At 32.2% G+C, this 12,831-nt stretch overlaps 1 protein-coding gene across 2 annotated transcripts in view; it reads right to left on the minus strand.

Annotated features, from left to right (window-relative positions):
- Positions 1-9,387, minus strand: part of LOC111625227 (target of EGR1 protein 1-like) — a 26,261-nt gene extending 16,874 nt beyond the window's left edge. For both annotated transcript variants that reach the window (XM_023368313.1, XM_023368314.1), the window contains exons 1-3: positions 9,261-9,387; positions 6,442-6,482; positions 1,017-1,142 (exon numbers count right to left, since the gene is read on the minus strand). In XM_023368313.1, the coding sequence (XP_023224081.1) occupies positions 1,017-1,142; positions 6,442-6,482; positions 9,261-9,374 (281 nt within the window). In that variant the 5' untranslated portion in view covers positions 9,375-9,387. The remainder of the gene's footprint in view (positions 1-1,016; positions 1,143-6,441; positions 6,483-9,260) is intronic.
- Positions 9,388-12,831: the final 3,444 nt, after the last annotated feature.

The following is a 12,831-nucleotide window of genomic DNA, read 5'->3' on the forward strand; positions in this document are numbered from 1 at the left end:
TCGAATGGTGACACTCGGTAAGTAATCCTACAATTTTTTGTTTATAGCGTAGTTTATACGGATTATTCCCAAAAAATATATACGTATTTTGGAAATGTTGAGTCGGATTAGTCTAGAATCGATTAATTTTATGGAAGAAAATCTTTCAAACAGCCGTAGTCCGTAAACTTGACACGTGTCGGGTTGTGATTGGAAGGATTCGTAAGAAATCGGATTCCTAGAGAATGGAATGTATCTCTATCTTATAGGGGGGTCGACTGTATATAAAATTTTTTGTGTTCAACACCTGTGTTCCTGAGGTGTGAGAAAAGACATCAAAAGACTCATTATTGTATAGTGTTAAACTGTGTATTAAAAATAATTTGGTTTCCTCAATTAGCAGTCATGATATTATTCATTTAATTATGGTGCCAAGTTCTAAGTTAAACATACACAAAAAATTATTTTGAAAATTGGTATCTTAAAATGTAATTTATAATACAGTAAATACAGTAGAGCATTGATTATCCGACTCAATTGGGGACTCAGGTTGGTCGGATAACTGAAAAATAGGATAACCGAAAAAAATACATTATTAGTATAGTATATTAGTATATCCCATGTAATTAGTATATTAGTATATCGCTATTAACCAACTTCGCATTGAATTTTCATCGATGTTAAGCCTAACAAATTTTTTTAAAAATAATAATTGTCGCTATCATATCGTTAAAAATTATTTTAAAATTATTTTATTGCTCACAAAACAACCATTCATAATTAGAAAATTAAGTCTCGTTTAAATACTGGCTGCCCTTTAATGGTTGAGCCAGCTAAAACACACAAAAGTTTAACAAAAATAATATTAAAGTAGCCAAGACACAGCCAAATATTGTAGTGCCACATCACTAGCGGACATTTGAAATTTGCCAACTAGAACGGTCAGTTAACCGATGTGATGGTTAATCGGGGGTCAGATAATCGATGCTCTACTGTATATTTTAAAATATATTTCAGTATTAAGAAAATTTACTTACTTAATGCCAAGACAGTTCTTAGAATTGGGATAGTTTGATTGTAATTTAAAACAGGATATGCCAAAAGAAATAATAGCACGTGTTTTAGCAACTTCAGATAATGCTTTATATCTGTCCTCAATTGAGCTAAATTTAAAAATAAATTGAATTAACTAAATTTACAAAATTAACTATTATTTCTAATTCAACATAGAAAAACCACACATTTCTCACACTTTCCAATAGTAACTATATAATAAACATTTTCAGCCACATTCAGGGGCCTGTGTCAGGTTACGAATACAAAATCAAATGTCTGCAGTGAGAATTTAACTCACTCTGGACATTCAAACTTTTCCAACATGTAAATATATTACACTTTAAAATGAAAATCTTTATAGTTCAACAAAAGTTACTTTATACAGAACAAATATTTTCAGCCATTTTAAATGACCATCATCAGATTATAGAATAATAATTATACCTGCAGATTATTGTCAATGTACATTAAAGAATACTGTATACAAAACAGAAAATTTTTTTTACAATATTGTCAACATTTGCATTCATTCAAGGAAAACTATTTTATGAATCATGCAACAATTATTAAGCACATTAAAAATTTTAATTTTGCCAATATCAGAAAAATGCTGGAAATTTATGATTAAAGGAGAGACTGTATCAACTGCCATGATGGAGGCACTTTTAATGTTAGATATTTCATTTTATTTCTTCATTTTATAGTTGATATTTACTTTTCTTATTTTATCCTCTTTGTTTTTTTGTTAATTTTTATATTTATTCTTCACCTTGTTAATTAATTATTACTTGTTAAATTATATTTATATTAATGATTATATATTTATCATATTCTTACTGTGCGATTACATTCTATGACTTTTTATATTTTAAATAATTCTTATTCCAGACAATTGAACTTGACTTTAAACAGTATAGCTAATTCAAAATGTTTGTTCTTCATAAAGTAATTTTTTTTAAATTATAAAGATTTTTCTTTTCAATTTTTGTATATTTCATCAAAATCCTGATAATATATTATTTTAACTAAATCTTACACACAAAAAATTACAGTAGAGCGTTGTTTATCCGAATCAATTGGGGACTGAGGTTGTTTAGATAACTGATTATGTACGAAAAAATATATTAACCTATCCCACATTGAAATTTTTTTCTGTTGTGTGTCGCTTCGTGTTGAATTTTCATTGATGTTAAGCCTAATGTAAATATTTTAAAATAATAATTGTGGCTATTGTATCATTAAATATTATTTCTTTATTTTGTACAAACAAAATAAATATATTGAAAAATATAAAAACAAAAAAATTATATTTTGGGAGTTAATCTAGTATCAAAAACCTTCGATTCAGCACAACACAGTCTGATTGGAATGCTTTCGGTTAACCGACGTTTTGAATGAGTGGCTTTTGGATAAACGACGCTCTATTGTATTAACAAACAACATTGAAAACAATTTCAGTAAATGGAATATGACTGAAATTGTATTTACTAAAATAAACTGCATACAATAAAGTCAATAACATATATATATAATATATATATATATATGTTACTGTGAAAGACCAAAATTAGATAATGTCGATATTCTCCAATGAAAGTCAACACATACAAAATATGTTGGTGAAAGATTGAATATTTGGTTATATTATTATACATTTGAACAATCGCTGGTGTATGTCAACAATCACAGATAAGCTTTGGTGGAGGTTGAAACAACACCCGAGAAGCTGATGTCGACAGAAAGGCAACAGTCTGTTGCCAAATCCTTTGTTCTGCCGCAATTGAAATCATGTGGTATCTATTTGTTATACTCTGGAACACTGCTGTTTGTCAGTTTTATGCAAGGTTTACTGGTGCATGCAACATTTTTTTAAATTTTATGTTTTTATCCGATACCCTAATTTACATTGAATGAATACTGAAGTGAACCAAGAATTTTTTTTTGAAAAGTTACGTGCATTAATTGCAAGTAAATGAGAAGACAATTGTTTTTATTTTTCTCAAGAAAAGTAATCTAAAATACTTTCTGAAGTGATTTCTGCTAAAACTAAGTGCAGCACACCTTTGGATTATAGATGATTAAAACATTTTGACATTTTAAAAATTAATAATGAAGAGAAATTAATTAATTGTACCATTAAAACCAGGAGAAACGAATATACAGTATTATGTTGCCAATGATAAATTGTTCAGTATACTATCTGAAACTCACAGCAGAACAGGCCATGGAGGAAGAACACATATGCTTAAAGAATTGCAACTTAAATACAAAAATATTACATATGAAGTTGTATTGTTGTATTTAAATTTATGTAAACAATGAAACATAGTGCACATAAAAAAGTTATTGTTGTGAAACCAATGACTTAAACTCAAGATGTCAAGTTGATCTGATAGACACAGGGATGGCAAATATAAGTTCATAATGGTGTATCAAGATCATTTAATGAAATTTGTCCAGTTACTACCTTTGAAAACTAAGACAGCTTCTTCAAATATTTTTAACATTTGGTGCCCCAGCTATATTGCATTCAGATAATGGTAGAGAATTATGTAATCGAGTCATATCCGAACAATGTGCTATGTGGAAAGATGTTAAGATAGTTCATGGAAAGCCTCATCATAGTCAAACACAAGGCTCAGTTGAAAGGGCCAATCAGGATATACAGAATATGTTAACTGCATGGATGAACAATAATGATACAAATAAATGGTCAGATGGTTTGTCCTTTGTACAATTTGCCAAGAACACTACATATCACGAAGAAATATGCCAAAGTCCTTATGAAGCCCTGTTTGGCATTAAACCAAAAAGAGGCATAGAATCATCATCTTTGCCTGGCAAACAAAACCAAGGCTGTGGAGTCGGAGTCATGGAGTTTTGGTGTTTTAGCCGGAGTCGGAGTCGTCAAAAAATCCACTGACTCTGACTCCTTTTTACTTACCAACTTGTTATGTATATAAAATGGAAAAGTATTAGAATCGTGTCAAATTTAACCCTCCCAAGTTTATTTGCAAATCTACACATTTGGAGACCTCCCAAACCCCTCAAAAAAGTCAATAAAAAGAGGAAAAATTGTGTTTGTTTGTTGGCGTCTAATTTGTTTAATTTCTTTATTTTCTGTTCTGAGATATTAAACAATATCTCAGAATGGGTAAAGTTTAAGAAACGAAATGTGGCACTGTAGCTTGCATATAAAGGGGCATTAATACTATTAAATTTTGGTTCTTAATTAAAGGTCGACAGGGTGAAGACATAAAAGGGGTCATGTTGTCATCTCTCTTAATGAATATTTTACTCATTATTAGCATTCAAAATTTAAAAAAATAAAATAAAACTTGTCTCTACCCTCAAAGTAAGCTTTTTTTGTCATTTTATAATAGTACAGTAAGACCTGTTAAGATGTTCTCGCCTAAGATATTAGAATGTGTATGGGGACACGATTTAGTTCAACCACTTTGACGCTTAATAACTACCTCCTGTGTTGAACAATCTGACTCCGATTCTGACCACTTTGACCACAGAAATTATTAGGCTTCAAACAGGGTGAACAAAATCATGCCCCCCACACACAATCTAACATTCACACATATAGAAAAAATCTCAAATCTTTTGTATAACTCGAAATTTAAAGGTGTCCCGAATCCAAAAATGTAAAAATTTGGGAGGGGTCATTTTTTGACCAAGTGCTACACTTTCCCTCTATTATATATAACAGCCGGAGTAATAAAAATTATCAAATACATATTTATATATTACTTAGAGGAGTCTTATTATTACTTATATATATTACTTAGAGGAGCTTTGGAATAAAAAGTTTCTATGTTCTATCTTTATTAGAACTCTATTTATTGAATCTTTTATTCTGAGGTCACGTGATGACATCAGAATTTCCGGGTCTCTTTCGGTAACAAGTCTGCCCCTGGTCGGAGTCAGAGTCGGATGGTAAGGAAAAGTTGGAGTCAGTAGATTTTTATGCGACTCCACAGCCCTGAACAAAATGCAAATATTGAAACTGAAGAACAGCTTGAAGAAATTGTTAATACTTTTGAAGGAAATTTGAGTAGTGGCCATAACGAATGCCATATTCCAAATGAAAATATTGAAGAGGAGCTGCAATCCACCACGTCTTCATGTCAAGCCCTGACTGAGCAACACTATTTCTATAAAAAGAGCGGCCGCGAATGAATTTTCTACTGCAAGCAATAAAAATGTTACAAACCTCAAAAAGAAAATTTCCTCCTGCTCAAATTGGTGATACTGTACGAACACAAGTCCCTGATGTCAACTATGGCCATACAGATGCCCAAAATGTGTTGGCAGTTGTTGTTGGAATAGATGACTCCGACTTTTATAAATTAGCAAACAAAAAAGGTACCCTCAAGCAGCTTTATACCTGCAATCAGTTCATAATTTGTAAAGAAAAGTTATTTTCCATAGATGAGATTTCTTCTCAAGAAATATCACTGAGAGAAGCAGATTCTAATTCAAAAAGTGGAGGGCAAGGCACGCTGTCATTGCAAAAAGAGTGTTCCACAAATAAATTCAGTTGTAAAAGCAAGGGACTCTTGTGAAATTCATAGTGTCATAACAGTTTTTGTTGCAATAAATAAGATTGTATAACATTAATCACATAATATATGTGTAAGTTTACTATTGTGTATTATTTTTCTTTTCTGATTAAGAATGTACTGTTTGTTTTAGGTTCAACAGTTTATTTACATTTGCTGTTACTTAAGCTTTCTCCTATTCTGACATATTAAAAAGTTGCATTTTTGTCTTAACGTAATAAAAATATTTTTATTCAACATTCACCATCAGTGCATGCTGAATGTCGACATTTGCCGGTGTAAGTGAGAAATAATGATATTTAGCAAATATTTCGTACATACAAAAAATAACTGTGTGAATGCTGACATTCACTGGAGAATGTTGACATTTGCCAGATATTGGTCTTTCACAGTAACATATATATATTAGAAAAAAGAATGATTAAGTAAGGAAATTTCTGAATTTTTTTACTTCCTTTTAAACTCCTGGTTACTCTGGAAGAATTTCTTTTAGAGTATTTAGTTTCAAGAAATTTACTCAATAATTTGAGTAAATGCTGTGTGTCACATGTTACTTATAGAGTAGATGATTTTAGTGAATGAATACCATGACAATATATTTAGTAATGAGTTGACTTTAGTATAACGCATGTACAAGTCTAAGTGTATGATTAGTTTAGATATGTTAATGAGCAGATCTGGCTTCTGTTTACTTGTCTGGCAAAAGCCAATGCCCAATGTACAGAGAAGATTAAAGCAATATTAAATACTTTGATAAAATCTTAAAATAGAGAGTTTAAAGTAATTAAAGTAAAATTATATTTTTTTTTATCAAAAAAGAAAACTTAGTTCTTACCTACAATTAATTTCATGTCTATTCCCAATTCCACTTAATTCCTAAAATAATATAAATTTGAAAATAGATCAGAAAATTCAGCACCTCTATATAATATATTTTTTATATTATGTTAAACTATAATAAAAATGATAATACATTATCTATACTATTATTATAAAGAGGTAATGTTCGAAGTTTGTATGTAGCGGGTAATCTCTGAAACTACTCATCCGATTTCAAAAATTCTTTCACCAATATTTAGAATGGAACTTCAGGGTAGACATAGGCTGTATATTATTTCGTTAAACATTCATATAAATTAAAAAAATATCATCTAGGATTAAAGCTTTTATGTCCAACAGATGGCGCTACGAGTGCGACAACCTAAGTTTTCTTTTCTGTGAGGCATTATGCTTTTCTGAGGGGATGAACTAAAGCAGATCATCTATCTATCTATATAAATAAAAATGTAATGCTTGTTTGTTCCTACCAATTCCTTTGAAATTTTGACAACGCTGGATTCGAATACAGACATGTTTTTATATAATATACTTGTCGAAATTCCCCACTGAGGGGAGATGGACAGGATTAAGGCTTACTGTAAAGAACTCTGCTTCTATTTATACTATTTTAGATGCGGTTTTTTGCGTTTTTGATTACGTTTTAATAGGGTATGTCAACAGAATATACACTAAACAGGGATTTTTCGAAAATTTCCCCCATGGGGGAAATGTTATACATTTATAATATCTGCTAGTATTGTTATATATTTCTGTTGAAAAAGTAAGAAAATATTATAAAAATTATTGTTATAATGGCATAGCAAACATTTTTACTTTTAGCTGACATATAACACAACCACTCTGGTTAGAAGGTTAAAAGTAAGGGTTATTTTTTAACATTTTTACCCTTTTAAATCTTCTGAAACCGTGTTGTCTTAATTTCTTTGATTCATTAACACAAGTAGATTTAAAACAAATTATTACATAGAAATGGCAAATTTCATCAAAGCAAACATCACCAAAGGAAGCCATCAAGAAAATTTACCAAGAACAACTCTCACAGTAAGTCATCACATTAAGTAATATGCATGTCACTTTAACTAAATAAAGATGGAATACCACCAAGTGTTGAAATAAAAACACATCTTGTGTTAGTGAATCAAAAAAATGTTTACTTTTTAAAGCTATTAAATAATACAGGCTGGATCAATTAAAAACATTGCTTACAAGCAGTAAACTTTGAAATATCAAGTCAGCAGTACCTGAGAGAATCAACCAAAGATACAACTCCTACATTTATATTGGAGAGGAGTTGTTGGTCTATGTTGAATAATTGGTCTTCAAGGCAGATTAGAGATTTAAGTATAGCATACCATTTTGTCCTAGTATTGCAGATTACTAAGGCATAGTTTACATATCTGGTTGATTAATAAAGCACACATTGAGTTAAGTTTCTTAGTGCAATATTAAGCAGTATCTAGAAGACATCCTTTGGATTATGGCTATGCCAGCCAAACAATATTGTAAACTTATACATCTTTTCTGCATCAATGCTAAGTTGAAGTTTTTACAACTATACCTTAGGCATTTTTCCTTTCTCTATATATGAAACCCAACTTCCAACAGAATGTGCTTTGTTAATCAATCTGGTACATAAACTATGTCTTTGTAAAGCTATCCACAATTCTAGAAGATGGTATGCTATACTTAAATCTCCCATCTGCCTTGAAAGAAAACTGTTTGATTTGAACCAACAGGAACAGGATTCTCTGTCGAACATCTAATAGAGCATAACTGTGATATCTTGAACCAATGGAGATATACAAGGCAGTTTTGAAAAAGGTCATCAACTTTAAAGACAATGACACTTTCCCTAATGCATAGAAAGTATACCTCCATCCACCTTAAACATCAGCAGATAAACAAGTTTATACTGGAACAGTCTCCACCAATCAGTAGGCAGCCAAACATATGAACCAAATCATTTGAAAATCATGCCATTCTATTTCAGATCATTGAACTCACCTCCAAAAGCCTACAACCTACTCCTAGGTGCTACAGGGAGTAATGCTGCATGTTCTGCTAAGCCTATTGTGTGTTTAACAGACAGCCCAGCATGACAGTCAGCCATTATAACAATATTTATTGGTAAAAAATAAAGAAAAATCTGACCCTTTCCAAGATATTAGCCTCCAAATATAGAAATCCAATGGTGGTAGTTCCAGTTGCCATCTTGCTCAGGAATGTCACGCTTACAAGAAAATTATGTTACATACAGGCCAGTGATCGGTGTCTACAACAAATAATAAATGCATTAACTTCTGACTTTAAACAGTTTTCACCTCAAACCAGTACTACTGCCTATTCTGCACGCTCTGCATCAGTCAAGGTGAGCAACAGCAAGCCTAACCCAACATTCTGCACGTCGTGGGAGCAGAATGTTGGGCAGAACTCCCCTAAAATTATATAACATTAAATACTCCACAGTCAAGTGGGCTCCTCAAAACTAGCATAGACTCCCGATCGCTCTCTGAAAGTAGGGCGATTTTGGGGGGGCAATATCTTGGAAAGGCCACATATAGAGGTATGGTTCTTTGACTTTTTGCTCCTGCGGCCACTCTCTGCAGCTCTGTTAAGGTTCCAGCAGTGTCATTCACTTCTGCAATTGTACTAACTGGAATCGTAGCTTTTTAATAACTTATTACTATTAAAAATAATTTTCACAATATCCACAGGAATTACTTTATAATTTGGAGATAATAAAATGAATATAAATTAATTACGTTGGCTTGTATTATAATATTAATTGCTGTAAGTATATAATTAAATATTTACCAAATCGATAGATATGAAAGTGGAATTTTTAATGGCTAGCACAATACTCGGATAGAGAAAATTTAGGTTTTTTACGTTCACGTTGACGACAGGAACACGTTCAAAGTCCGCCATTTTCGTTTTTAAATTTGTTTACTGCCAGATGACGACGATTGGGCTATAAAATTGTCGCAGAGTTTAGAACGCGGGAAAATGTCATATAAAAAATGCAAAAAAATAAAAAATATATATTTAATAAAATATTTTATTTAAAAATAGTAAAGGTAAATACAATAATTTTTAAAAGAAACCTACATTAAAACTTTATATGTAGGTTTCTTGTGCACATCTTTTTCCCTTATCTCTTTCCGCTTTATTTTTATTTTTATTTTTAATTCTTTCCGTGCTGTGGGCACTAAGAGGGCTTTTTTTTAATCAGCCCATTATGGGTTTGGCCAGGGCCACAATGGGGCGACCGAGAGGTAGGGACGGGCCCAACATATTTGGATGGACCACCTTCCGAAAAATTCTTGGGGATTTTTCGACTCCTTAGGATTCGATTCCGTGTTCCTAGAGCGGTAGACTGACATCTTGAATGCTCGGCATACGGCCGTCCGTCTCTTTCTGCTCTGTGGACACTATGTTAGGGATGTTGTATACCAGGGGTGGGCAAGCAAAAGTTTAGTGGGAGCCGAGATGTAGGTTTTGCAAAATGCATGAGAGCCGCAGTTCTGTACTTTTTTATTCTGTACCGCGTTTTTATTATCTATATATATATATATAAATGGACGTGTGTGTCCCTATATTTCACTTTTCCGCCAAAACTACACATCGCACGTGAATGGAGTTTATATGTGGTAGTAGCCCCAAGTCTCCATTCGTGCACTATGGGGGTTGCGTCTCGATAGCTATAAGGGTGCGGGAGATATGGGGCTGAAAGTGATTGAAAGTGGTTTTCTATTTCGAATGTTTTGTTCGAATTTAATTCGAACAATATTCGAATTTGAATTCGAACATAAAATTCGAATATTGGTTCGATTATGGAACGATTGTAAACGTTCCAGAAACATTGAAAATAGTTCGTTTGACTGGAAGTGAACAGGAGACGTTCAGAAATAGAATAGGGACCAGGTCTCTAATTAGTCTGGAAACGGGGGACCTAATTCTTGCATTCTGTGAAAACGGGTAAGATTGGCTATAATGTAATTATCTTAATCTTCACTATCGTTACTTTTTAAAAACCCAGCGAAGCGGGTCCTTGCAGCTAGTATAATATAAATATAATATAAAACAAATATTGAATTTTTTTAATAAACATATTTTCACAAAATTGTGGAAATAAAATTGTAAAAATAATAATAAAAAGCAGAAATTAACACTTTTAGCAAGAGCCGCATGTAATTCAAAAAGAGCCGCATGCGGCTCTCGGAGCAGCATTTGCCCATGTCTGTTATATACAGTACTTTAGTATTCAAATTACGAGCAAATGCTATTGTCCAATGTAACTTTGTTTCTTTTTTGTTACACTCTTTCCGTCCTGTGGCACTAAGAGAGCCTTTTCTTAGCAAGCCTGTTATTAGTTCGACCAAGTTCACAATGGGGCAGCCTAAGGTCAGATACGGGACCCCCACCAGTGGCCAAGCGGTCTTCGTACCCTGAACACTGGGAGTTCGATCGTAGGTTCTCACCGCGCTCGGACGGGCTGACCACGTAAAGTTTTCCGGGTTTTCTCCACGTCTGTGACGCCTAAATAGGGGCAGTTTCCCTTAAATTAAAAAGACCTCCCGGAAGGCATCCCCTAGGCAGATCGCCCAAGTGTTGCGTTGCCATAACTTAACAAACAAACAAAAAAATAGATACGGGCCCGATAAATCAGAAGGATCATCCCGAAAAATTCCTGTGGTTTCTGTATTCGTTCAATTCTCTCCTGGAATCCCCAGAGAGGTAGGCTGTTGCCTTAACCGTTCGGCCATTAAGCCTAACAATGGCGGTGTACGAAACATTAAAACTTTCCTACTAATTGTATTATGTAAAACTCTGCCTGCGTAACACGCGTAGAGTTAAGTTCGAATAAAATGTCGTATTGAAACCTTATATTCGTAACAAAAAGTGATAACAATAGACAAAGTATGGTTTCATATGAAATATTTACTATTATTGTAGCCATCACTATTGTTAATTTCAGATATTCTCAACAAAGTGAGACGTTTGTTCTACATTTATCGGGTATTTCTATAGATTGTTGTTTTTAATTCTTAAGATTAAATTTAACGTAATATGATATAAATTACAATTTATATTCAATAGAGAGTTAAGGAAATGAGGTAATAAAAATAGTTTCATGATAACATTTGATCGAAAAAATGTAATTTTTGAATTCAGTTGGGATCTACTTTTTAATTGGCACTAGAGAGCCGTTTCAATAGCTTTTAGTGTGGATCGCAGATTTACAACTTTATCATTGTAAAGAATTAATTGCGATTATTGGATTATTCACTTATGATTGAGTATTTCACTTTTACAAAAATTTCAGTTCTGTTTTAGGAATTTTGAATATTGCGCATTTAAACTAATGATTTTCAAAAATACAAGAATTTAACAAGGTTACATAGATCATCATTTTCTCAATATTTTATTAAATATAAATGCTCATAGTCAAAAATGTTTGATATAAAACAAACGGAATAGTTTCGTTTAAACAATATTTTATTACTCCAGAAGCTTTACGTTTTATGTTACATTTTTGACCGTTTAATTACATTTTTTTTCTAGATATTTCCATTAAAACTTCGCCCACCAGTAGTCGAGTGGGTAAAACCACTAAAACACTGTTAGTTGGTCGTTGGTTGTGCTTGGCCGAGCTGTTTACGTGGGTTTTCCGGGTTTCCTTCAAGTTTGTAACACCTGAATAGGGCCAGTTTACCAGAGAAAGTCCTCCCGATAAGTTCACAATTTAATATTATTCTTTTTACCATTAAATGTTTTAAATGAAATAAATTGGTAAATCATATTTAAAACTGTAGTGATATAATATCAGTTAACTGCATATATATGTAGAGAGAAACGGTACATATCACAAGTTAATATTAACTGAGTTCTTCAAGCCACATGAGAGTTTGATTAGATAAGTGAAGTTAACTGTAAGAAGCTGGGATGAGAGAAATTACATAGGGCCTAGAGACTACGCCCTAGACTCTAGGGCGTAGACTATTATAAATGTATGGCCTCTTCTCTTTCCGAAAGCGATAAAAATGTACAAATAAAAACATTTTTACCGTATATCTACTGAAAATTTTATTTATCTATTTATATTAATAATATAAAAAATCACTTTCTTATATTTTTGAATTGTTATAGCTACATACAAAAATAAATTTTGTGGACTTGTATTTTAGGAAACTGGTTGAAAAGGCGCATATGATTCACTTATACGTGGAAGTGGCAAAAATATTTCTTTCAAATTAAAGTATTACTGTATTAATTAAAGCAAGAACTACTTTCCATTAATGTAGGTACAATCTTTCATTACGTATTCATATGATCAAAATTCAATATGTTATTTATTTACATAAACAATAACTTGAACACTATA

This window comes from Centruroides sculpturatus, unplaced genomic scaffold (genome assembly GCF_000671375.1).
Source record: "Centruroides sculpturatus isolate CEXI.00-Female unplaced genomic scaffold, Cexi_2.0 scaffold317, whole genome shotgun sequence".
In the NCBI taxonomy this organism is placed as follows: Eukaryota; Metazoa; Arthropoda; class Arachnida; order Scorpiones; family Buthidae; genus Centruroides; species Centruroides sculpturatus.